At 41.1% G+C, this 23,863-nt stretch overlaps 1 protein-coding gene and 1 non-coding gene across 2 annotated transcripts; one reads left to right on the plus strand and one right to left on the minus strand.

The window, feature by feature from the left end:
- Nucleotides 1–227: 227 nt before the first annotated feature.
- On the minus strand, nucleotides 228–9,319 carry LOC130465598 (protein FAR1-RELATED SEQUENCE 5-like). The gene is made up of 5 exons (XM_056834422.1): nucleotides 8,981–9,319; nucleotides 2,992–3,079; nucleotides 2,160–2,692; nucleotides 1,754–2,067; nucleotides 228–1,677 (listed from the first exon to the last, which is right to left on the minus strand). Exons 1-5 carry the CDS (start codon nucleotides 9,317–9,319, stop codon nucleotides 228–230), a joined length of 2,724 nt encoding a protein of 907 aa, XP_056690400.1.
- On the plus strand, nucleotides 7,313–7,393 carry TRNAL-AAG (transfer RNA leucine (anticodon AAG)). The gene has a single exon. It is a non-coding gene; the product is annotated as a tRNA-Leu (tRNA).
- Nucleotides 9,320–23,863: the final 14,544 nt, after the last annotated feature.

Below are 23,863 nucleotides of genomic sequence, written 5' to 3' on the forward strand. Positions count from 1 at the left end.
AGAACACAAGGCCTCTTTTCTAGAACATTAAATATTAAACAACTAGAACACAGATACCCTTGAAAAATCAAACACATCTTTAAATATTTTAAACACAGTAGTATAATATATAATAAAAAAAACAAAACAAAACTGAACATAAAAACAAAACATTAGAACATTAGGCAACATATTTTTGAACATAAAAAAAAAAAAAAAAAAAAAAAAAAACAACAGAACTTACATTTTTACTTTTGTTTTTCGGGACAATTACGAATATCATGGTAACCCAACTTCTTACAACCTTTACACAACCTCTTCTTCTTTTGACTTTGTTCAATAGCTTTTTCTTTATCACTCTTCAACCGTTTATCACTTCCACTACCTTGAACATGAACCCCGGTTCCTTTATTCTTTGATACTTTAGGCGGTTTGGTCAAAATTTCACTAGGAACACTAGCTCCAATAAGCAATTCAATATATTGAGCTTTGCTAGAAACACTACCACTCAATCCATCAACAATACTACTTTGAGATTCCAAATCTAACCTCAATGATCGTAGATTATCCACAAGAGCACTTAGTGTCAATTCATTCCCTTGAGCCAAACTCACACAAGAATGAATTTCACTCCACAAATCATTCAACAATATCTTCCTATCTACAACTTGAACACATTGCTCCAACTCATTCCCTTCTAAATCAAAAATCGGCTTCTTACATGCCATTATACTCCACCGGTTAAGCACATAAGCATCGGGAATTTTTTTAATATGTTTTGCCTTCCAAACCCAAACCATATGCCTACAAGGAATCCCTTGCCTTTCAAATGACTTGCATAAACAACTAGTATCAAATGTTTCAACATTAAAAAGAACATCAAACTTACGGACACGACAACCTTCACCAATAGTATAAACATCCAATCCAAATTCTTTCTTAAAACTATCAAGCCCACAAGAGAAAAAAGCTGATTCAACCTCGTCTTGAAACTCATAAAAAACAGTTGTCGTGTAAACTTCAGAAGCAAATTTCTCTATGGCAGAACGTGATTTGCATTCAGGATGTTTATGTTTAGAAGAATTATCATTTTCACCTTGAGTATGGCGTTGAGCATCCAAAGCACTTTCGAATCTCATGTAAAACTCAACAAGGGTAAGATGTGGATTAGTGAACTTAGTATAAAAGTTATTCTCACTCTCTGACCTTGATGTGGTTCGCATAATACCACACAAAAATAAATCCCTAAAATAAGCCGGAATCCACATTTCACGCTTCTCATAAATTTGCAACAACCAGTCATGGTTTTCCAACATAAATTCACTAATAACCTTAGCCCACCTCTCTTCAAACTCAGACGGTTCAATCTCTTCACTCCAAACAGCTTTGCAAATCTTTTGTAGAAAGTCAGAATCTGGTGGAAGATCACGACACACTTTATCAGGCATCTTTTTCATAATATGCCACATGCAAAACCGATGCTCTGTAGAACGAAATACTTTGGGAAAGGCAACTTTCATTGCAGGATCTTCATCAGTAATCAAACAGAGAGGCTCATTACCTCCCATTGCCTTCACAAATGTTTTAAAAACCCACTCAAAAGACACTATATCCTCATTAGATATAAGAGCAGCAGCAAAGGTAATACACTTTTTATGGTGATCAACTCCAGTAAACGGCCCAAATATCATATTGTACCTAGGAAAAAAACAGAGCAGTTTAGAACTTAAGAACAAAACATTTAGATCATAAGGCATAAAGAATAGAACATTACCTATTTGTTGAAAAGGTAGTATCAAATGAAACCATATCTCCAAAAAGAGCATAATTCTTTCTACAAATAGGATCTGCCCAAAAAGCTCTACAGAGTTGATCTTCTTCATCTAACTCATAATCATAAAAAAACGCACTCCATAATAACTTTTTATTCTGAAAATTATTGATAAACATTTGTGCATCACATCCTTCAATTAATGCCTTCAAATCTCTCTGAAATTTTTTGAAATCTTGTTTAGATGCACCAACATTGTCATATGATCCAGTTAATTCCTTCATTATTCTAAAAGACTTCACTGGACCAATGTTAACCTGTGTAAGGAAACAGAACACACAATTTAGAACATACACAGAATATTATAGAACATAGGAAGGCAACATTAGAACACAAGAATAAAAAACACCTTTGAATTATCAATAATAATCTTCTTATGCAAAATACTCATTTTCCTCCCATGCTTATGAAATTTGGCACAACCAGGAGTGTATAGAGGATGATTATGTTCTTCTTTGAAGTATGTCACAACATATGATCCATTAATGTTTTTCATACACATTTGAGCACCACAACCAACACGAGTAAGCATTCGCCTTCGTGTAGAACGAGCCTTGTCTGATTTATCTTCAACAGCTTCCACAACAGGCTTACGAGACGCCTTAAAATCTTCTTTATTACATACAACATACTGGAACGCCACTACACCAGTCTTCTTTCTTCTTGTAGTAGTACTTTTTCTAGAAGTGAAACCTGAAGCAGTAGCATAAGCTTTATAAAAGGATAAACCTTCCTCGGGATCTTTAAAATTCATTCCGACAATAGGTTTTAACTCCTCGGAACAAGAGGGAATCCATTCTCTAGTACCACCAGGACTCAATGAATTAAACACTCTAGGAGTACCAACGGAAGAACTTGATGGTTCATTAATAATAATTCCAACTGCACAACATAGAATAAAATAAAAAATTCAAAACAGAGCATAACATATGCAGAACATAAAAACAAAAACTTAGAACATGAGATCAAAACTTTAGGAAATGAAATTAAAAGTTTAAAAAATGCAAAAAAAAAAGTAAGGAACATAAAAAAAAAAAAATTAGAACAAAAAAAAAATGTTACAATATGAATAAAAGTACAGACAAATGAATAAGATCTAAAGAACATAAAAAGAAATATTTAGAACATGATTGAAAAAACTTAGAACATCATCAACAATGAAGGCGAGAATTAAATCATACCTGATTGAGTAACTGATGAACTAGAAACATGAGATAACATATCAACTTCAGCAGAAGCCATAAAAAATAAAAACATAGCACAATTAACCTGAAATATTAAAATTAAGAATAATCAGAGATTAAATACAAAACAACAACAAAAAACAAACACAAAATCAAACAAAAACAATTTAAAAAAAATAAAAAGCTAGAAATCGAATGAAAATCAAAAGAGGACAAAGTTCTAATCAAAATATGAAAGTTCATAATCGTTCAATTGAGAATTAGGAAAAAGTTCATAATCGGAACAAAATCAAAAGTCGAATTCAAATAAATACAAACAAAAAATAAAGAAATTCAATTAGACTTCAAATACCTTCGACGATTGCTGAAATTCTGGGAAAAAAATTGATGAACAAAATCGATAAATTGAGAATAATCAACAAAATTTGAAATCGAAATCCGAAATTCAAGGTAAAACGCAGAAGATTTAATAAATTTGATGAAGAGTCCGAATTCGAAATCCGATTTGTTTCCTTCGTCTTCGATTGAAGATCGCTGTGCGAGAAGAGGAGAGAGAAAGAACCAAAAAAAATTAGAGAGAGAAAAAAAATCGGAAAACAAAAAAAAGAAGGAAAGAAAAAAAAAACTTCATGAAATTTACAAAACTTGCCATTAGTAATGAGCAAATCTCAGCAGTTAGATTAAATAAGATCCAACGGTTAAGAAGGTGTTCTTACCATAAGGAAGTGTTCTCACCGTAAGAAGTGTTCTTACGGGAGCCTTCCTCTATATATATATATATATATATATATATATATATATATATATATATATATATATATATAAAGGGGAGTTTTTTCAAGAAATCTTAGAGCGCCACATATGATTTCCACGTCACTAAATTAAATTATAAAGATTAAAAAAGGTAAGTTGACGTAAATTTAATCTAAGTAAAAAAAGATAAAGCCAACATATATTTAATCTAAATAAAAAAGATAAAGCCAAGATATATTTAATCTAAATAAAAAAGATAAAAAAGATAACTTAAAATAGAGTTTCGTATTGTATTTCAAATCTTCAATTATACGGAGACTGTGGTCCTATAAATATCCATTAGATCTTTCAAATCAATGTGTATTTTATTGTTACTTCGTAGAATGAGAGATGCATCTCAAGATCCGTGCTCTCTTATTATGTGATCTTTAACTTGATTCTATTATAAATTATTGCTCTTAATACTTTAAGTTAATTACAGATTTATAATGAATGCATCAAGCTTGCATAATATGTTCGAGTATACCATATGATTAAGGTAAATACATTGTTACATACATTCCATGTTCTCTATATTATGCTTCTTTTTGCTTTGGTGTTTTTTCCTTATAATTTGTTTGTGTCGGTCATTCTTTATCTCGCCTAATAAATTGTGAATTGTTCTATTTTGTGATAATTAGCAGTTTAATGGGACAAGACTTTGACTGCTATCAATACACTTCATCTTTCTAGGTGAATTGTATTCCTTTTAATTAATTAAATAGGTTCGAAAATAATATGAATGTTATTATTAATGCATGAAAAATTATTTTTCCCTTTAGATGATTGAATTTTTTTTGGCTTTGTAAATTTGGTCGTACGAGTAGGTAATACTTTGCACAATAGTAGTGCATGCGGAGTACTTCACATTAATATACTTGATCAATTAAATTTAAATGGGAAGATGTTGATTCTTAAGTAGATCATAATATATCATTGTAGTGTTACCCTTCATAAAGTTAATATTAATGATATTAAAAGATTTTTTTTTCCTTATTTTATTTACTTATTGGATGTTATAACAGGCCCTTTCAATACTCTCCTGGCAAACTTTACAATAGTAAAGATAAGATTTTATTTTGTAAGAGTTTGGGAGATAAAAAATAATATATTTTTATCACCTTTTTCTAAAAAATAACAATTAGGGATTCACATACTTCGTATAAGAGTCTTTTATAAACTTACACTCCGTAGAGAATATAAGTCATTGTATATTTAACTATTGTTTTTGATAGATTATGTACATGATTACACAATATTGTAACTATATGCATTTTTTTTTTGCTGTGCATCGCACGGGCTTCAAACTAGTGGTAAACAAGTGTGAGAATATTGCATGGCTATATGATAAATTTGTCAAAACCTTACTTATAAAATTGGGTTCTTGAAAAAAACTATGTTATTAAGAAAAAGTTTAGCAATTGACCAACTTATTGTTGGAAGTTTTTTGTTGGGAAAGTCAAAAGGAAATAATATAAAAGGTGAATATAGTTTTTTTGTCTCACATTGAAAGAGTTCTTCCATTCTTCCTCGATTATATATTGAGTTGAAGGTATAATTTTTGTTTGAGAAAGTGTGAGAGTGGTATAGGTGGACACATAACACTGGCGCCCCAACGTGGTCGATCCTTGGGATCTTTGGATAATGCGATGCGCAAGTATATGGTGAGTTTTGTGGGTCTTACCCTATTCTTTTTGGTTAAATCCTTGTTACAAGAATCACTTGAGTTGATTACGTAACTGTTAGATTAATTTGCCTTAATGGCTTGATTCTTTTGCCCGTTTTTTTACTGTTGCTCTTCCCAGTTTTTTATTGCTTAATCAAAATTTTCGTTGCTTCCCAAAAACAAAGAATACAAACAAATCAAACACATTGCTTTCTTTCAAAAATTCATCTCGATTTTGGGCATATGTTCTAACTCCATTTGGGTTTGTGAGTACACACAAATTCGCAGTTACGCTAATCCTGGAGGGCGGCCGCTTTCTGTTCTACTGCACTGAGAGGTAGCACGGAATCGTCTTTTAGGATAATGGGTATCCACGACGCAACAATTGTTCTATAAGTTCGTTCATCAATCAGATAAATTTGTTCTGATTTTTATTTTATCGCAACACTTATACGTAGTAAAAAAAATTATGTTATACTACGTAAGATACTACCTTTGGACGTATTATGAACGTTTATTCAAATTTATGGGGTTGACTTTAATAGATGCACATAACATGACATCTCATGGGGCAATGGGTGATTAAGTGGCACGTGAGATACATATGGTAACATAAAAAATTATGAGTCTACGTTCATATTTCGGTCAACAGTAGTATCTTACAACTTAAAATTTTTAAAGGAATTTATTCACAAGAATTTAAACGAATTCGTTGTGTTAAACGAATTTGCTTGGCCAACTCGATCAACCAAGAATTTAACATACTCTAAAAACGTATATGTGAAAGTGACGTGAAGGAGAAGAGTAGCGCGTGCAATAAAGGCGCCTAACAGTTCAAACTTTTGCGTCTATTATCCCTACAAGTCAGACCACTATCTTATTATTGCCAATACATTGTATTTTTTTATATATATATTATTGTAATTTCTCATTATTAAGTATGAAATTATGAATTGAGTAAAAATCAATTAATAATTAACTTATAATTGGAGCAAGAAATAGGTAACAACAGTGTAACTTGAGAAGATGATGCGTCATAACAATCATGCATAATACAAATTTGCCCACCATTTGAGTTTAGCTTGTAAAAAAGTAAACGTAATTAAAATATTAAAATGGGTAAAAAAATATGGTGTATCGTCGTGTATGTATCAAAATTAAACCATCATGAGCAACATTTTAAATTATTTATGGGCAAATTTAAAAGTAGACAAAAATAAAAGATAAATAAACCCCCCAAAAAAAATCGGTTAACTATATTTAAGAATGAACCAAACAAAACCAGTTTAATTGTTTTTGCCACAAAATGAAAATAGTCATTTTGGTAAATAAATTATACGTACTAGCTAGTTTGAGAAATAGATTTTAAAAGTAGCCATTTTGGTAAATAAAATTGTAAAAGTAGCTAGTTTGGTAAAAGATCCCTGATAAAGTGATAGATACTTTAGGATTTTATAATTTTTCTAGGCTCGGTTTATTTTAACGAAAAATATTTTTCATGGAAAAGATTAAATAAGTAAAACAAAAATAGTTTTACTTTATTTGTTTCCTTACTATAAAAATTACAAAGAAAAATAACATAGAAGTTGAAATGGGAGGAGAGAAAATGAAATGTAATTAAAGGACTAGAGTAGATAATGTGACATTTACAAAAGGAAAGTGGATTTCTCTTTAGAGAAAGTTGTTTTCCACCTTAACAAAGCAAACGAAGGAAAATGAAAAAATAAATTTCCGTGAAAGAATTTTCCATCAAAACAAACGGAGCCTTAGTCTAGATCGATAGTGACGTGATGTTGGGTAGCTAAACAAATTGGCTTAATTTTTATTTGGTTAGCATATTGTACGATAAACTAGCAGCAAGTTGATATGGCCGAGTTGGTCTAAGGCGCCAGATTAAGGTTCTGGTCCGAAAGGGCGTGGGTTCAAATCCCACTGTCAACATAATTTTTTTTAATTTTTTTGGCTAAACTCGCGCAACAAAAGCAAGACTGATCTGATGGAAATATATGTCAAAAGTAGCTTGTGTCGGTCTTAGTGGCTGGTGAAGGCTCTGGTGGAACCGTGGAAGTACATGTCAAAAGTGGCGTGTGCCGGCCTTAGTGGAAGTGCATGTCAAAAGTGACTTGTCTACAAAATGGACGCAAATAGCTCGTACTATTAGTACTCATGAATTTGGTATTGGTACTGATTAATATGGTATTGGTCTACCAATACACTTTTAAGTAGTATTGACATACTTTTTAATTTTTTTGGCTAAACTCACGCAACAAAAGCAAGACTACCTCTTTCGAGGTGCGCAAGAGCGCAAGTATATGTCAAAAAAGGTTTGTGTGGTTCGGGTGACTGGTGAAAGATGATCTAATGGAAATATATGTCAAAAGTAGCTTGTGTCGGCCTTAGTGGCTGGTGAAGGCTCTGGTGGAACCGTGGAAGTATATGTCAAAAGTGGCTTGTATCGGCCTTAGTGGAAGTGCATGTCAAAAGTGACTTGTGTCCAAAGTGGACGCAAGTAGCTCGTACTATTGGTACTGATTAATGTGGTATTGGTCTACCAATACACTTTTAAGTAGTATTGACATACTATTTGTTGGTACTAAAAAAGATTAAATTATATTTGGTGACTTGTATCAAATTTGGTCATAAGCCACTTGATGTTTAGAAAACCTTAAGGGGGGCGGGCACAAGCGAGCGTTTTCCCTTTTGGGAATAGACTTTCCAAGATGTTCAGGTGACTGGGGAGGGCTGTTGGAGGCCCGATTAACTGAATTTTTTGGTAATTTATACCTTGTGTTCCGGTGTTGTAAAGATGGAAACAATGGGCTTCGAGTGAAGGCCCTTTCGTATGTGTTGAAGATCTTGCTTGCTTGAATGAGTCGAGTCCGAATTCACCTGCACAAGAGCAAAGTCACTAGCCTCGGGGGTGTTTCCGAGGAAGGCCCCTCCGATGCCTAAGTAAGAACGATGCTCGGATTCTAGAGAGAAGTTCTCTAAAAGAGTAGTCTTAAGGCGATAAATTGGACATACCTTGAGGTGTGAGCCTTCGTGGCCTATTTATAGTGTTTGTATAATAAATGCCCATAGGTCATTTATTGCTATTGGGCCTTGGGCCTTAATGGATGGCTGAATAGCCATAGTGGTAAGGTTTGATGCTGTTGTTTAGAGCCATTGGGCTTTGGACTTAGTGGCCCAATTGAATATCAATTGGGAGCCCAAACAACATGCCCCCCAGACCCGGTCCATTTAGAATTAACGGTTTTTTCATGAAATACCCCCGAGGTTTACAAAAAACGCACCAAATACCCTCGCGTGTTTCGATTAACATAATATACCCCTATTTATCCGTACTGTTCATGAGATGCACCTAACAGTTAACGGCATTAGTCTACCGTTAGTGGAGTTTTACTATTTTGCCCTTAATTGTGTTATGACCCCATTTACTTACCTTCCCTTTGACAGAAACTCAAAAAAAAAAATCTCATATTCTTCTATTTCTCTCTCCTCTCCCCTGTTCTTCAAGCTTCAACCTACTCGAAACCCAGTAATTCTGGGTAGATCCTCCTGCTCTCTGGTCGCCGGCGACGTCCGATCTCCGCTCTCTGGTCGCCGGCGGAGGCCGATCTCTGGTCGCCGACAGTGATCCGGAGGATCACTTAAATCAGATGTTGATGGTGGTCGACTTGGCTTCGCGGAGGGTGGTCGTTCTCCGGTGGCCGCATTGGGAAGGTTGTCGATTCTCCGGTGGTGCGGAAGTTTTGCGGCGGTGCAAAAAACGAAGTTGTTCTTCCTCCTGCTCTCTGATAGCCGACGGCGTCCGATTTCCGTTCTCTGGTCGCCGGCGGAGGCCGATCTCGGCCCAGGGTTCAACATCCTCGGTTGCACCGTCGATTCATTGACCCACTCAAGTGCAACGAGCAATAGAGAAAGAAGGGATTCGGAGGACGAATCCCTTAGTTTCTGCAAAGGTAAGGGAGTTGAAGAAGATGAAGAGGAGAGAGAGTCTTCAAAAGTTTCTGCAATTTGAAGCACAAAAGGGTCAAAAAGTGCTGCATTTAGGGTTAGAATTGAAGCTGATTTTGACGAAATTGGGTATTTTGATTTGCAATTGAATGAAATTCGAGAAGTTGAGGGTGTTGGGAATTGGGAATTGGGAGAGTGAGTAAAATTGAGTGGAGACTGTTTGAAGAAAATTGGGAGTCAATGTAGAAGCAGACATTGATTATGGATTTATGGTGGTGGATTTCCAGAATCGAATTCTAATTCTAAGGTTTCTGACTTACTACTAAGATAGTATGAAGCACTTAGTTAAGGAATTCTCTGTAAATGTTGTTGTAAGTGTTGTTGATCTGAATATCTTTGATAAAGTGGTTTAATTCTTGCAGCCTTTGTGTTTTAAGTAGCTCAATCCTGTATGTTCTTCTCTGGGTCCGCCCTTCTTGTTTCTCCAATCTCAGTCCAATTTGTGGGCGATTAGTGTGAATGGAAGTAATTGATTTTTCGAATTTGATTGTTTGCACGTTGATTCTTATGTTGGCGGTTGTAGAACAATGGAGTGCACCGGAGAAGATGGATCAGGAAAAGAGAAGGAAGGGATGGAGAGAAAAGAAAAAAAAAAAAAAGCAGTTTGGATATTTAGTGCAACTTAGTTTACAAATAGGTGTATATTGTGCAATAAGTTTAAAAATAGGGGCATTCTGTGAATTATAAACATGACTTAACGGAGGACTAACGGAAGGTCGGATTAGGGGTATTTGGTGCAAACTTAGGCAAAAATAGGGGTATATTATGTGATTCGAAAGACACGAGGGTATTTGGTGCGTTTTTGCAAACCTCGGGGGCATTTCATGAAAAAATCGTAGAATTAAATGGGTGGGTTTTCCAGTTGTCAGAAGTCCAAAAGTTCCCTCTCTTTTTTTTGAAAAGGGATGATTTGCATTGATGACAAGTGTTGGGACTTGTATTATGTCGTGGAGAACGTGAGTTTGAAAAGAAGTTGATGCGCCTCCTTTTTTTCTATAAATACTGGGCGCTTAGCTCTCTTCAAACTTTACGTTCTCTCTCTTTCAAACACATTTCCTCTCTTTTTCTGGCGATCGCAGTTTTCGAGTTTCTTCAGATCTACGGAATTCGGTCAGTTCTGGACTTCGGGAACTTGTGTCGTTCGCTTTGTCGGTGAATTCCGCTTCGGAAAAAGGTAACTTGCTTCTGAATTTTCCTTACTTTTTCGCTCTTTCCTCTACTCCTCAATCTAAACCCTAGACCGAGAATTCGCGATCATGGCAAAGAATAAAGGAAAAAGTAAGTTCGTCGTTGGTTCCTCTAGTGAGAGGGAGGATGTGCCCTCGGGAAGGGTACAGAAGAATTCAAGGGGTGGACACTCGGAGAGGCCGGTGGAGAAACGTTCGACTGGTTGGGATGCTTCCAAAGATGGTGCTGTTGGCGGGTCTGGTGTGTCTGAACGTGCTACTTCTGGTAAGAAAGCTGGTTCTTCGGGTGTACGCCGTTCTTACCCTGAGTTTCCAGTTCATTGGACTGAAGCTGATCCGAAGGGCAAGTATGCCCCGATCTTGCATGAGACCACCAAGATCGATGGTCCGTTGGAGAAATCGGTCAGTGGTGACTGGTTGGTGGAGGCGAAGCTGGGGAACTACCATCGGAGGGCCGAGGAGCTATACGGAATCCAGCACGCCTTGGGGTACTGGTGTGAGCTTCCCGATCAGGAGCGTCCTCGGGTGACTCATCCGCCGAGGGGGTTCATCTCTGTGTACACTCATCACTTGGAGAACGGTCTCCGTTTTCCCTTGGATCCATTCATTTCCGAGCTCCTGGTATCGTATAACATCAGTTTGGCCCAACTTACACCCAAATCTATGAGGCACATCATCGGATTTAGATGGGTGTGCGACTTTGTTAACTTCCCCTGCTCTGTCGCCGTTTTTCGGGATCTCCACGATCTGTCTTTCAATCATGCTTCCAAGGGTGATGGGTATGGTTGGTGGACCATCATCAACAAAAAGTCCCGAAGGAGAGGGGAGCCGAACTATATTACGGCATACCCTTACCTCAGTTCTGACCATAATTGGAAGACGGAGTGGTTGCTTGTTCGCGTGCCGACGGATCCGAAGCATCCCAATTTTTATCGCCCTCCGAAGTGGTTTGTGACTCCTGATCCTGATATGGGAGGCGTGGCTGCTCCGGATCGGAACCATCACCACTACGGGGATCTCCTCCAGTGGTTTTTGGCTCGGGAGGATAACTATAAACTGCCGTCTAGCTGGCTCCCGAACCTCAACTACATCTTGCGGGAGGACATTCTTGCTGTCGCCGGTCTCAGCAGGATTTTTGACAGGGGTAGGTGTCTTTCTGCTGGGACCGTGTTTCAGTGAGTTTGTCCTCCTCCTTCTTCCCTCGTTTTACTGACTCGTTTTTGTGCTTTGTTTTTGCAGAGTACGGCTTTAGCTGTCTTGATCCTGCGATTTTGGGCATCTCTTTGGATCTGAAGACTATTCACGACTCGGCTCCTGATTACAAGTTCGGGAAAGAGAATCCTCGTTTGAAGGATTACGTGTTGTCTCCTTCGGGTGTTGCCCGGATATCCGAAGTTCGAGCTGATCCGTGGGATTCTGCCTCCTCTCCCGAAGCTGTTCCAGTGAAGGTCGTGCTTCCTGATTTGAGGACAACTTCAGATCCGGTAAGTGTTTCTATAGGCTCGGTTTTTGTTTGTCTTTTCTTTCTCTTTGGTTGGCCGTCGGCTAACGTCTTGGTCCTGGACCATCTTTCTAGGGTCCTGGGACTGACGCTGTGCCGCGTGCCGTTCCTTCGGTTTCATCTCCGGCTCGGATAGATATCTCTTTATCTAGGAACCGGGTACTTCACCTTTTTTCTTTATTTCCTCCTTTGTCTTCCTCTAAATTTATTGACCCTTGGTCTCCCTTTTTAGGATCAAAGGAAAAGGAAGGGTAGCACTCTTCTGAGGTCTTCCGCGCATCCGAAGAAGGCGAAGGCTTCTCAGTCCTCGGAGAAGGTATTTGCTCTGACTTGGAGGTTTTCTTGTAGTCCGTCTTTCCCTTTTTCGAAGCTGATCTTTGAACGCTTGTTTTGTAGGAAACGGTTTCGGAAGACATGCCTCCTCCCAAGAATCTCCTTCACTTCATGCCCTTGCCAGGGCAGAAGTTAAAGAGTGTGGTGGTTGCGGAACCGCCGCCCGTGGATCAACCGTTGGCCGAGGAAGATACCATCCCCTCTCCGCTGAAGCCGTCTACTGCTTTAGGGATCGAGATCCAGGATATCACCAAGGTGATGGAGGCGATTGAAGCCGACTTTGTTCCTGGCTCGGATGCCCCTATCGTGGCCGAGGAGAAGAAGGAATCTGCTGACGTTTCTCTCGAAAGAGAGAGAAGTCCAGATAAGGAGATGGTGGATCTCACAGGCCCCGATGTTGAGGTTCCCGAGGCTGAGAAGGATGTTCCCTCTACTGAGGAGGAGCAGCCCGAACAAGGTTTGACGAGGAAGAGGCGTCACTCGACTTTGGGTTCTACTTCGACTTCGGCCCTGGATAGATTGATCCATGCTGACCCTTGCTCGGATGTTCCGCTGAAGCGGATCCCCGAGGAAGTAAGGGAAGCGATGGCTCGATATGCTAGGGCTCCGGTTTTGGGAGAGAATCCCATGGCTCACGTGGGATCTTTGGTGGGTCCCGAAGCTGCTCGGGAGAATCTTCTTCGGGCCAACCCGCAGTGGAGGGTTCCTGGAGCTGAAGAGAGGAACCCGGCTATGATGGCCCAGTACTACCTGAATGAGGTAAGTGTTGGATTTTCTCTTTGAGTTGTGTTTTTGTTTTATGTTTTTCCTATTTCTGCTCATCTTTCCTTCGCTCCCAGGCTGTTTTCTGGTCCTCGTTCGCTTCCGAGTGCAGCTCGGTTGAGGAGAGACAACTGAGGAGATATCAGGAGGCTTATGCTCGTGATATTCCTATCTTGGACCAGAAGGCTGGGCAGCTCTTCTTCGAGCTTGTGGAGGTCAAGCAGCTGTACCTTCAGTACAGTCGTGAGGCTAGAGCTTCTGCTGAGCAGATCGGGGCCGAAGTTGGAAAGCTCACCTTCCGAGTCGAAGAGGATGCTGAAAAAATAGCTTCTTTCGACAAGGAGAGGAAAGATACGGCCGCCAAGTTTGCGAGCGAACTTGAAGAAAAAGACAGACTTCTCAAGAAGATGAAGTCTAAATTTGAGGCGGCCGTTAAGCAGAGCCAGGATGCGGAGGCGAGGCTTCAGCAGTTTGTCAAGCATCGGGAGATTATTCAGAACCAAGCCGACAAGGTGCCTGTTCTCCAGCTGAAGATCCGAGAGAAGGATGCGGCCATTCGGAAGTTGGAGCAAGAGCGAGTTGACCTCTACACTGCTGATCAGTGTAGAGAGCAGTATTGGAATGGCATCCTGGGTGCTCGGCGCATGTTTGCGAAGCATATGCCTCATTTCCCTTGGAATGAGAAAGTTCCTCTCTGGATGCGGGCCCAGGATCACTTGGTGGAGTGCCAAGCTGATCGAGACGAAGCTGAAGCTGAACGCCAAGCTGCTCTTGCAGAGGCTCGGGCCCAGAAGGCGAATTCCGAAGGTGACACTACTGCTGGGGGTTCTTCGAAGGATGCTCCCCTAGGGGCTGCTCCTGAGACTCCCAAGAGTTAGGGATTCGGGCAGTCGTCTTCTTCAGAGTCGGTCGGTTCCAGTTGAGGACTTCCGAATGTGTGCTTGCCTTTCCCCCTTTTGCCTCGGCGCTGCGTTGTACTTGTTTCTTTTTGCTTTCTTAGTACTTCGGTAGGCCGGTATTGTCTGTTGATGGCTGCCGATTTTAATTGTTTCATTTTGTTTTCAATTTTTGAGGGTCCTCGGGTATGTATCGAGCTGTTTGATGCATTTGTACTTCCCCAAATATTGAATGAAAAATGAATGTTTGTTACTTGGCTGCCTCTTTTCAATTTTTTGCACTTCCGAAGTTTTAAGTCTTTGAATCCGTAGATTTTCGAGCTCTTCTTTTTGTAGACTTGCTAAGAAACCCTTTGATTTTGCGAGTTCTTCAAATCCGTAGATCTGTTAAGAGACTCTTTAATTTTGCGAGTTCTTCAAATCCGTAGATCTGCTAAGAGACTCTTTAATTTTGCGAGTTCTTCAAATCCGTAGATCTGCTAAGAGACTCTTTAATTTTGTGAGTTCTTCAAATCCGTAGATCTGCTAAGAGACTCTTTAATTTTGTGAGTTCTTCAAATCCGTAGATCTGCTAAGAGACTCTTTAATTTTGCGAGTTCTTCAAATCCGTAGATCTGCTAAGAGACTCTTTAATTTTGCGAGTTCTTCAAATCCGTAGATCTGCTAAGAGACTCTTTAATTTCCAGACTCTTCAAATCCGTCGATCTGCTCAGAGGTCTGGATTGTTCTTCCGATCTCTTGTGGTTCGGAAACCTGGGCAAGAGATCGCTAGTCTCCCTCTTAGTTATGACTTTGGCGATCCGTGGATCTGAGCCGAAGTTTTATAACTTGATTCGAGCGACTGTTTGTTGCGAACAAGGTTTATCTGGGTATCGCGAATCCGAGGATTCTGGACGATTCCCCGAAGTGTATGATTTGGTCATTTCTTGCATTTTATCAAGGAATGGGCAAAGTCAACCTGCTTTTAGTCTCGGATTGATCAGATCCGAGGCTGCATGTATATATATAAAGGGACAATGAATTTGAAATATAGAGATAGGTTTAATGAAACACATGGTGCCAAACGGCTTTCCTCTTCTCATTAAACAACTTACTTGGTTTACAGACAGAGATCATACAAAATATTTCTTGAGAACATCGGTATTCCAATGGTTCTTCAAGATTGTTCCATCCAACTGTTTCAGCATAAACGTGCCAGGCCTTTTTTCGGAATGGATGATGTATGGTCCTTCCCAGGTGGCTGAGAGTTTGCCATGGATCCGTCCTTTCTGAACCGAGGCGGCGTTTCAGAGTACTAGATCACCGACTTTTAGGGGTCTGGCGTTGACTCTTCGATTGTAATGCTTGTTGACCCTCTGCAAATAAGCTGCGTTGAGTGTCCTCGCATCGTTCCGAGCTTCGTCTAGTAGGTCGAGAGTTTCGGACAGAAGTTGGTTGTTGCTTTCTCCTTGGAGTCCATCATACCTGTTGTATGCCTGGATCCTCAAGCTTTCTGTTCCGATTTCCACAGGGATGACAGCTTCGGATCCGTATACAAGGTGGAACGGTGTTTGCCCAGTAGCTTCTTTCTCGGTGGGCCGAAGGGACCATAGCGTTCCGGGTAGCTCTTCTAACCACTTGTTTTTGTTATCCTCGACTCTTTTCTTGAGTGCGTTGAGAATGAGTTTGTTAGCAGCTTCGGCTTGCCCGTTGCTTTGTGGGTGGCAAACTGCCGAGTAAGCTAGGTGTATGCCGAACTGTTTGCACCACTTTTGTAGCGGGGTGTTGTCGAACTGTTTCCCGTGGTCGAAGACCATCAGTCTTGGTATGCCGAACCTTGTGATGATGTTCTGCCATATGAACTTGCGGACCTGAGGTTCGGTGATGGAGGAGACAGCTTCAGCTTCGATCCATTTGCTAAAATAGTCGACTCCTACAATCAACCACTTCTTCTGGTTCGTAGCTGAGGGGAAGGGACCAATGATGTCTAACCCCCACTGTGCGAATGGTAAGGGATACAGTGTTGATTGTAAGGTTTGAGCTGGTTGATGGATAGCTGGTGCGAACTTTTGGCATTTCTCGCATTTCCTTGCCATCTGCTTTGCCTCGGAAACCATAGTGGGCCACCAGTATCCGGCCCGAAGGGCTTTGTGTGCCAATGTCCTGCCTCCGATGTGGTTTCCGCATATCCCGAGGTGGATTTCTCTTAGGATATAGTCAGCGTCTGTTGGACCCACACATTTTAGCAGTGGAGCGGAGAATGATTTCCTCGTGAGCTCTCCTTCGGCGCTGATGATGAACCACTTGTTGAATCTTTTCAGCTTTCTCGCCTGTAGCTTATCTTCGGGAAGTTCTCCCCTTTCTTTGTATGCAATTACTGCGTCCATCCAGCTGGGTTCGGTACGTAAACTGCATACTGTGGTGGGTAGCAAGTCAATGCTTCACTCTTGGTGAACTTCCACGCGGACCGACCTGTTTAAGTCGATGAGTGTTGAGCTTGCGAGTTTTGACAGTGCGTCTGCTTGCGTGTTTTGTCCTCGGGGGATGAGAATGACTTCAAAGGATCTTAACTTTGACGTTAAGGATTTAATTTTTGCTAAATAAGCTGTCATGCTGGGCCAATTGGCCTCATACTCCCCTCGGATCTGGTTGGCTACAAGCTGGGAATCAGTTTTGAGGCAAACATGCTCGGCCTCCAGGGATAAGCAAAGCTCTATCCCTGCGATTGCGGCCTCATATTCGGCCTCGTTGTTAGTTTCTTTGAATCCGAACTTCAATGCATACTCTATGCTTTTCCCCGTTGGGGGGATTAGTACAACTCCTGCTCCTGAGCCGTTTACTGTGGAGGATCCGTCAGTGAAGACCTCCCAAGTGCTTTTCGTATCATCCAGCATTTCCTGGTATGAGCACTCGGCCAAGAAGTCTGCCAACGCCTGTGCTTTGATGGCGGTCCTCGGCTGATATTTGATGCCGAACTCTGATAGTTCGAAGGCCCAGGCAGCCAATCTTCCTGACCTCTCTATTTTGTCGAGTACTTTCTCGAGCGGTTGGTCAGTTAGTATTGTGATCTGGTGGGAGTCGAAGTATGGCTTCAGTTTTCGTGCATCTACCACCACTGCATATGCAACTTTCTCGATGAGCGGGTACCGAGTTTCGGCCCCTGTGAGTGTTCGGCTAGTGAAGTAGATTGGCTGTTGCTTCTTCTCTTCTTCCAGAAGAAGCACTGCGCTGACGGTTCCCGGGCTGACTGCTACATATAGGTACAGGGTTTCCCCCTCCTTTGGTCTGGCCAGTGTCGGCAGTTGAGCTAGGTGGGCTCTGAGTTGCTGAAAAGCCTCTTTTTGCTCCTGCTCCCATATCAGTTCGGGATCCACTTTCCTCGGGACCCCCTTTTTCTTGACTGGTTCTGCTTCTCCCCCGGGGAGGCTCTTTGGTTTTAGTGCTTTGAAGAAAGGGGCTCCCTTGTCCGAGGCTTTTGATATGAATCTTGTTAGTGCGGCTAACCTGCCGGTTAGCCTCTGCACGTCTCTCTTGGTCCTCGGCTCGGGTAAATCCAACGCTGCTTGGACTTTGTCCGGGTTCGCATCGATTCCTCTTTTGGTCACCATGAATCCGAGGAACTTCCCTGACTTCACCCCGAAGACACATTTTTTTGGGTTCAGCTTCATGCTGTATTTCCTCTGATTTCCGAAGGTCTCTGCCAAGTCTTTGACATGGTCTTCCTCCTTAATGCTTTTTACGATGGAGTCATCCACATAGACCTCGACGTTCCTCCCTTTCTGGTCGGCGAAGACGTGATCAACTAGCCTCTGGTATGTAGCGCCGACATTTTTCAAGCCGAAGGGCATCATTTTGTAGTTGAACACTCCTGCGCTCGTGATGAATGCTGTCTTTGCTCTGTCGTCGGGGTGCATGAACACTTGATGGTAGCCTGAAAAGGCATCCATGAAGCTGAGCAGTGCATGGCCGCTGGTGGAGTCAACCAATTGATCTATCCTCGGCAAGGGATAGCAGTCCTTAGGGCAGGCTCGGTTCAGATCTGTGAAATCCACGCACATTCGCCAAGAGCCGTTCGCTTTCTTGACCATCACCACGTTGGCCAACCATTTTGGGTACATGCATGGCTCGATGAATCCGGCCTCCTGCAACTTTTTCACCTCTTCGGCGATGGCTCTGTTTTTCTCCGAGGAGTAATTCCTCTTCTTTTGTTTGATTGGCCGAGCTTCAGCGTTGACGTCCAGCTTGTGACAAATCAGCTTCGGATTTATCCCTGGCATATCTGCTGCTGACCATGCAAAAATGTCTTTGTGATCCCTGAGCAGTTGGATCAAATCGATTCGGAGCCCCGAGCTTAGGCCCTTGCCTATTCGGACGCTCCTGTCTGAACCTTCTTCGAGGAAGATATCCTCCATTTCCTGATCTGGTTCGGGAGACAGGGTTTCGGGGCGGGCATCGACCTCTGCGGGAGATAAGCTGCTCGTGCCTGCTTTTCTCCTTTTTGCCTCGCTCTCCTCTCCTGGAGCATCTTTCTCCGCCTCCGAACCGTCTCCTAATTTGGGCTTTCGGACGGCGGTGTGGCAGGTTCTTCTTGCAATCTCTTGATCACCTCTAATTCGTTCGGCGAATCCTGCGTCCGAGACGTATATCATCAGCTGATGGTATGTGGAGGGGACTGCCTGCATCTTGTGAATCATGGTTCTTCCCATGATTACGTTGTATACGGAGTCGCAGTCCATCACCAGAAATTCGTCCCGAAGGGTTTTTGCTGCTTGGCCTTCGCCCACTGTGACTGGCAAGGTGATCTTTCCTCGAGGGATAGCTGCGGATCCGTGGAATCCGATCAGGGGGTAACTGACTTTCGTCAATGCTTCCTCTGACTCTTCGAGGATCAGTTGCTCGAAGCAGTTTCTGAAGATGATGTTGACGGCACTTCCTCCGTCGACCAACACTCGGTGTACGTTGTGGTTATTGAGGTCCATGGAAATGACTAGAGGATCGTCGTGTTTGTACTGGACTCCGAAGCAATCATCGGCAGTGAAGGTCATGTTCGGGGGGTGTGGTTGGTTGTCTCCCACTGCGCTGAAGTTGACACGATGGGTGAGAGCTCTTAGGTGTTTCTTGCTGGCCTGGCCAGACTTCTGTCCCCCGAACACCACTAGGATGTCATTCTTCTTGTGCCTTGTTGCTTCGTAGACCCTTTTCTGGGGTTGCTCGTGTTGTTTGCCACTTGCGGCCTTTTCTTTTTCCTCCCTTCGGTCTAACAAGTATTATTTCAGGTAGCCTCGGCGAACGAGGTCCTCAATGTTGTCTTTCAGTGAGTTGCATTCTTCGGTGTGGTGACCGAAGTCATCATGAAACTCGCACCATTTGTTCTTGTTTCTCCGAGCTGGGTTGGACTTGAGCTTCCCAGGTAGTTTCCACTTTTCGTCATTTCTGTTGAGACTAAAGATTTCTTTTCGGGGCAGAGTTAGTGGAGTGTAGTTAGTGTATCTGGGTTGAAGTTCACCCCTTCTCCCGTCTTTCTTCGGGCTCATCTCTCTAACTCCTACTTTCTCCTTCCCTTTCCTTGAGCCGCCCTCGGGCTTGCTCTGGGCATTTTTTGTGTCTCTCGGATCCGACGATCCTTTCAACCTTGCAGCGGCTTTGTTGAACTCTTCGGTTCTGATGAACGCATCAGCCATTTGGAGCACGTCGGCTATTTTGGAGGGGTTTTTCATCGAGAGCTTATCACGGAATTTCCCTTCCTGGAGCGCGTGCTTCAAGGCGAAGATGGCCACATCTGGCTGCAAGTTTGGTATGTTTGTTGATTCCTTCATGAATCTGGCCATGAACTCTCTTAGACTTTCGTCTCTTTCTTGTTGGATTGAGGTCAGTTCTGTCGTGGTTCGCTCGGGGCGATTGTTGCTCACGAACTGTGTGCAGAATCTCTTTTTCAGCTTCTTCCAGCTTTTGATCGATCCCTTCGGCAGCGATCTAAACCACTCTCCCGCCACTCCGGTTAGCGTGGTTGGGAAATATTTACACCAACATGCTTCGGAGTAGGGACTCAAGAACATTTGTTGCTCGTAGGAGATGACATGATCCCTCGGATCTGTGATTCCGCTATATGTCAGGTGTGCTGGCAGTCTTACCTTCGGTATCTCTTCCATGATCAGCTCGTCCGAGAAAGGGGATGACGTGGGAGTCATGATTCTTTTCCCGAGTCTAGCCCTGATGCCTTCGTTCGCCGAGGTTCTGTGATTAGAACGTTCGGGCGTACGATGGGGGCTAGGGGTTCGATCATGCCTCCTGTCTCTTCTTCTTTCTCCGCTACTGACCTCGGGTCGTTCGCCAGATCTGCTTGATTCGCCTACCCCGAGTCTCGTATGGATCGAGGGTCTTAACCTTGAGCGGACCGAGGGCCTCAACCTGCTGAGCACCGAGCTTCGGATCCGAGTATTATGAGTAGTCGATTCGCTTTGGAGAGCTGCTGGAGTGGGCGATGGTTTTGCAAACTAATCTGGTTGTTGTTGTGCCCTTTTTTGGGTGTCCCACGTGCTTTCCATCCATCTCGACGTCAGGTGTGTTCCTGTCAAGGGAAGGAGCTCTCGTTCGGGTCTGGACACTTCTACACTGGGCTGCTCGTTCAGCCTTCACCTGGTCCTCCTCTCTTCTCTGCGGTCTTTTGCCAATCCTTGCTGCTTCTCATTGAAGAGGAAGTTTTGCATGATGGTCATGGCCGCAGTGAGCTCTTCCCTAGTTGGAATCGGAGGTCCTGCGTTTGTGGCGGTCGTAGCTCTGCTTGGCTGTGACCTCGCCACCGATTGAGGGTGCTCCTCTTCGTCAGATTCCGAATCTGACCGCACTATCATATCGTCATCATTGTTGTTGATAACATCATTAACCATTTTGCAGAAAGAGGTGGTTAATGTCTTTCAAAGGCTTTGAAGTGTTCTTCCCCACAGACGGCGCCAAATTGTTCCGGTGTTGTAAAGATGGAAACAATGGGCTTCGAATGAAGGCCCTTTCGTATGTGTTGAAGATCTTGCTTGCTTGAATGAGTCGAGTCCGAATTCACCTGCACAAGAGCAAAGTCACTAGCCTCGGGGGTGTTTCCGAGGAAGGCCCCTCCGATGCCTAAGTAAGAACGATGCTCGGATTCTAGAGAGAAGTTCTCTAAAAGAGTAGTTTTAAGGCGATAAATTGGACATACCTTGAGGTGTGAGCCTTCGTGGCCTATTTATAGTGTTTGCATAATAAATGCCCATAGGTCATTTATTGCTATTGGGCCTTGGGCCTTAATGGATGGCTGAATAGCCATAGTGGTAAGGTTTGATGCTGTTGTTTAGAGCCATTGGGCTTTGGACTTAGTGGCCCAATTGAATATCAATTGGGAGCCCAAACACCTTGAATTACTAAATTTAATTTTTTGGGGTAATTTAAACCTTTATTTGTTTGAGATTGGTACTCAAATTGCACTTATGGAGCTTCTGTTGTTTTTTTTTCGATCTAGAATCTCATATATGCTCGGATTATGATCACCATTGTCACTTTTGATATTGGGCTTGGAATTTGAAAAATACTTTGTTTAAATCAATTTTTTTTTTTTTTTTGAGGTAAACAGTCAAAGGCCTTAGGCAATGCAGAAATCTAAATCTATTACACCCTCAACAGTATATGGGACACTCTTGCCCTAACGGCGTAGTCTAGGGAGTGAGGTGTGTCATTATATGTGTCGTCTCATTAGCTTTTCTAAATACATGAGTAAAAATAACTGAATTAAATAAACTAGACAAACGTTTAACTTTACGAAGAATAACACCTACGTACGAGCCATCAACCTTGGAGTAATTAAGCCACATTTTGCCACCTTTCTCACTCTCAAACCCCGTGTTAGGAGTTACTCCCTCCGTTTCTTTTTATTTTTTACGTTTTCCTTTTTGGGTGTCTTAAAATGTTATTTACATTTTCTTTTATATTATCACATAAATGTTTTAATATTCTCACACTTTTCTATTGAGACATTAAAATTTTCTCATTTTCCCAATATCAGATTTTGATAAGAGTGAAAACATTATAAATAAACGTAATTTTCTTTGATTAAATAAAAAAGTAGAGGAATCTCAATGCACATTAATTATTCGTTAATAAACGTGCAAAAAGACAAACATAAAAAACAAAAAGAAACGAAATGAGTAATTTTTAAATTGTCCGGATCCTTTATATTTAACGCCTTGATAAAAACTTTTATCGGATATTCTAGAATAGTTAATTTAACTTTTATCCTAGACGGAGGTACCACGGTTGAAAATGGTGGAAGATGCTTTTTACTTTCATTTTTCTCATTCTAAAAAAACTCTAACCCTCGCTTTTATGAGCCATAAAGATATATTAAGTAGCTAGGACCTAACCCTTTTTGATGGAGTATTATTTTGGTCCAAAAAAATTTGGCGGATCATTTCTTTGATTTTGTTGTTGCACTTCCATTTCTAGGTGATCTTGAAGGTTGATTATTAGACTACTCTAGGGCTTTTACTATATATTTTTTTCAGTTAATTGACTACGCCTTTCAATTAGTTGTTCTAATCTAACTATGATCGACCTAAGTTACTACACTTCTTCCTAATGCATCATTAGTTGAATTCACAGTATTGTTGATACCAATTATAATTCTATATCTACTTGCCTTAAGATTGACTCTCTAGAGGATTCATATACACGATTTAGTATAACAGTGAAAACTATGGCAGGCTCCTCAACAAGCATTATGTATTTAGAATCAAACTAAACTATCTAACTCTCCCTAGTCTTAGCCAACACACCCTTTATTACCTCTAAATACCATGTGTATAAAGTATTTATCAGATTTCTGGTATTGACATCAAAAGCTTTTGTGTAAGACCGCCTAACGGTTAGACCACTTTTTTGGTACTAACTAAAATAGTGTAAAACATAATTAAAAAAGTTATAAAATTATAACTAATTGAATAACAAAATAGTTAAGGTATAAAGACAAATAATTAAATTTATGAGTCGAATAGTTATTATTTTTAACAGACTTATTATTAACTAAAACTCGTAAATTCTTAACTAACTGATCTCATTGCTTAATAATCATTTTCATTGTTTAACTAATTCATTCAGTGCTTAACTAATCAATTTCATTAGGTGACAACAAAGTGGTCTAACCGTTAAGCGGTCTTTCCTAAAAGTTTATATATTGGCATAGGCATGACTCCATCTCATAGGAGAGGACTCATCATACTTTGGTCTAGGTTAGATGTTCTTGGATCATCGTGGCCTTTCATGTTTAGTGATATTTGGAAGAAGTGTATTGTCCTCATAGACATGAGTTGTAGGTCTAGGAGGTTTTCTAGAGGGATATCAGGTTTTCATCGTCATCCTCGTGTTGATTTCCTCTTCTATTCCTTATATACATGAGTTGTAGGTCTAGGAGGTTTTCGAGAGGGATATCAGGTTTTCATCGTCACCCTCGTGTTGATTTTCTCTTCTATTCCTCATAGTCATTATCGGTGGCATAATTATTTGTGAATTATTATGCTACGATATTGTAAGAGATTTTTTAAGTTGTTAATTATCTCTCCCACTATTGTCGCCAAAACTTTGTTGATGCTAACAACAAACTAGAACTAGCATCTTACTTTGTAAGGTGATCAAGGTGTTAATGAGTATGCTTTTAGGGACGACTGACCTCTTACGATTTGACACCTCGCTTGTGAACGAGTAATCTCTAGGA

Source organism: Spinacia oleracea, chromosome 1 (assembly GCF_020520425.1).
Source record: "Spinacia oleracea cultivar Varoflay chromosome 1, BTI_SOV_V1, whole genome shotgun sequence".
Classification (NCBI taxonomy): Eukaryota; Viridiplantae; Streptophyta; class Magnoliopsida; order Caryophyllales; family Amaranthaceae; genus Spinacia; species Spinacia oleracea.

What these genes read in the sequence shown, in the direction of transcription:
- LOC130465598 (XM_056834422.1), bottom strand. Translation starts at nt 9,319, where the DNA reads ATGTTGAACCCTGGGCCGAGATCGGCCTCCGCCGGCGACCAGAGAACG. An exon ending in TTCATCAGTTACTCAATCAG is followed by an intron (nt 2,693 to 2,991) that starts GTATGATTTAAT and finishes TATGTTGTGCAG; the next exon opens with TTGGAATTATTATTAATGAA. An exon ending in TTATTATTGATAATTCAAAG is followed by an intron (nt 2,068 to 2,159) that starts GTGTTTTTTATT and finishes TTCCTTACACAG; the next exon opens with GTTAACATTGGTCCAGTGAA.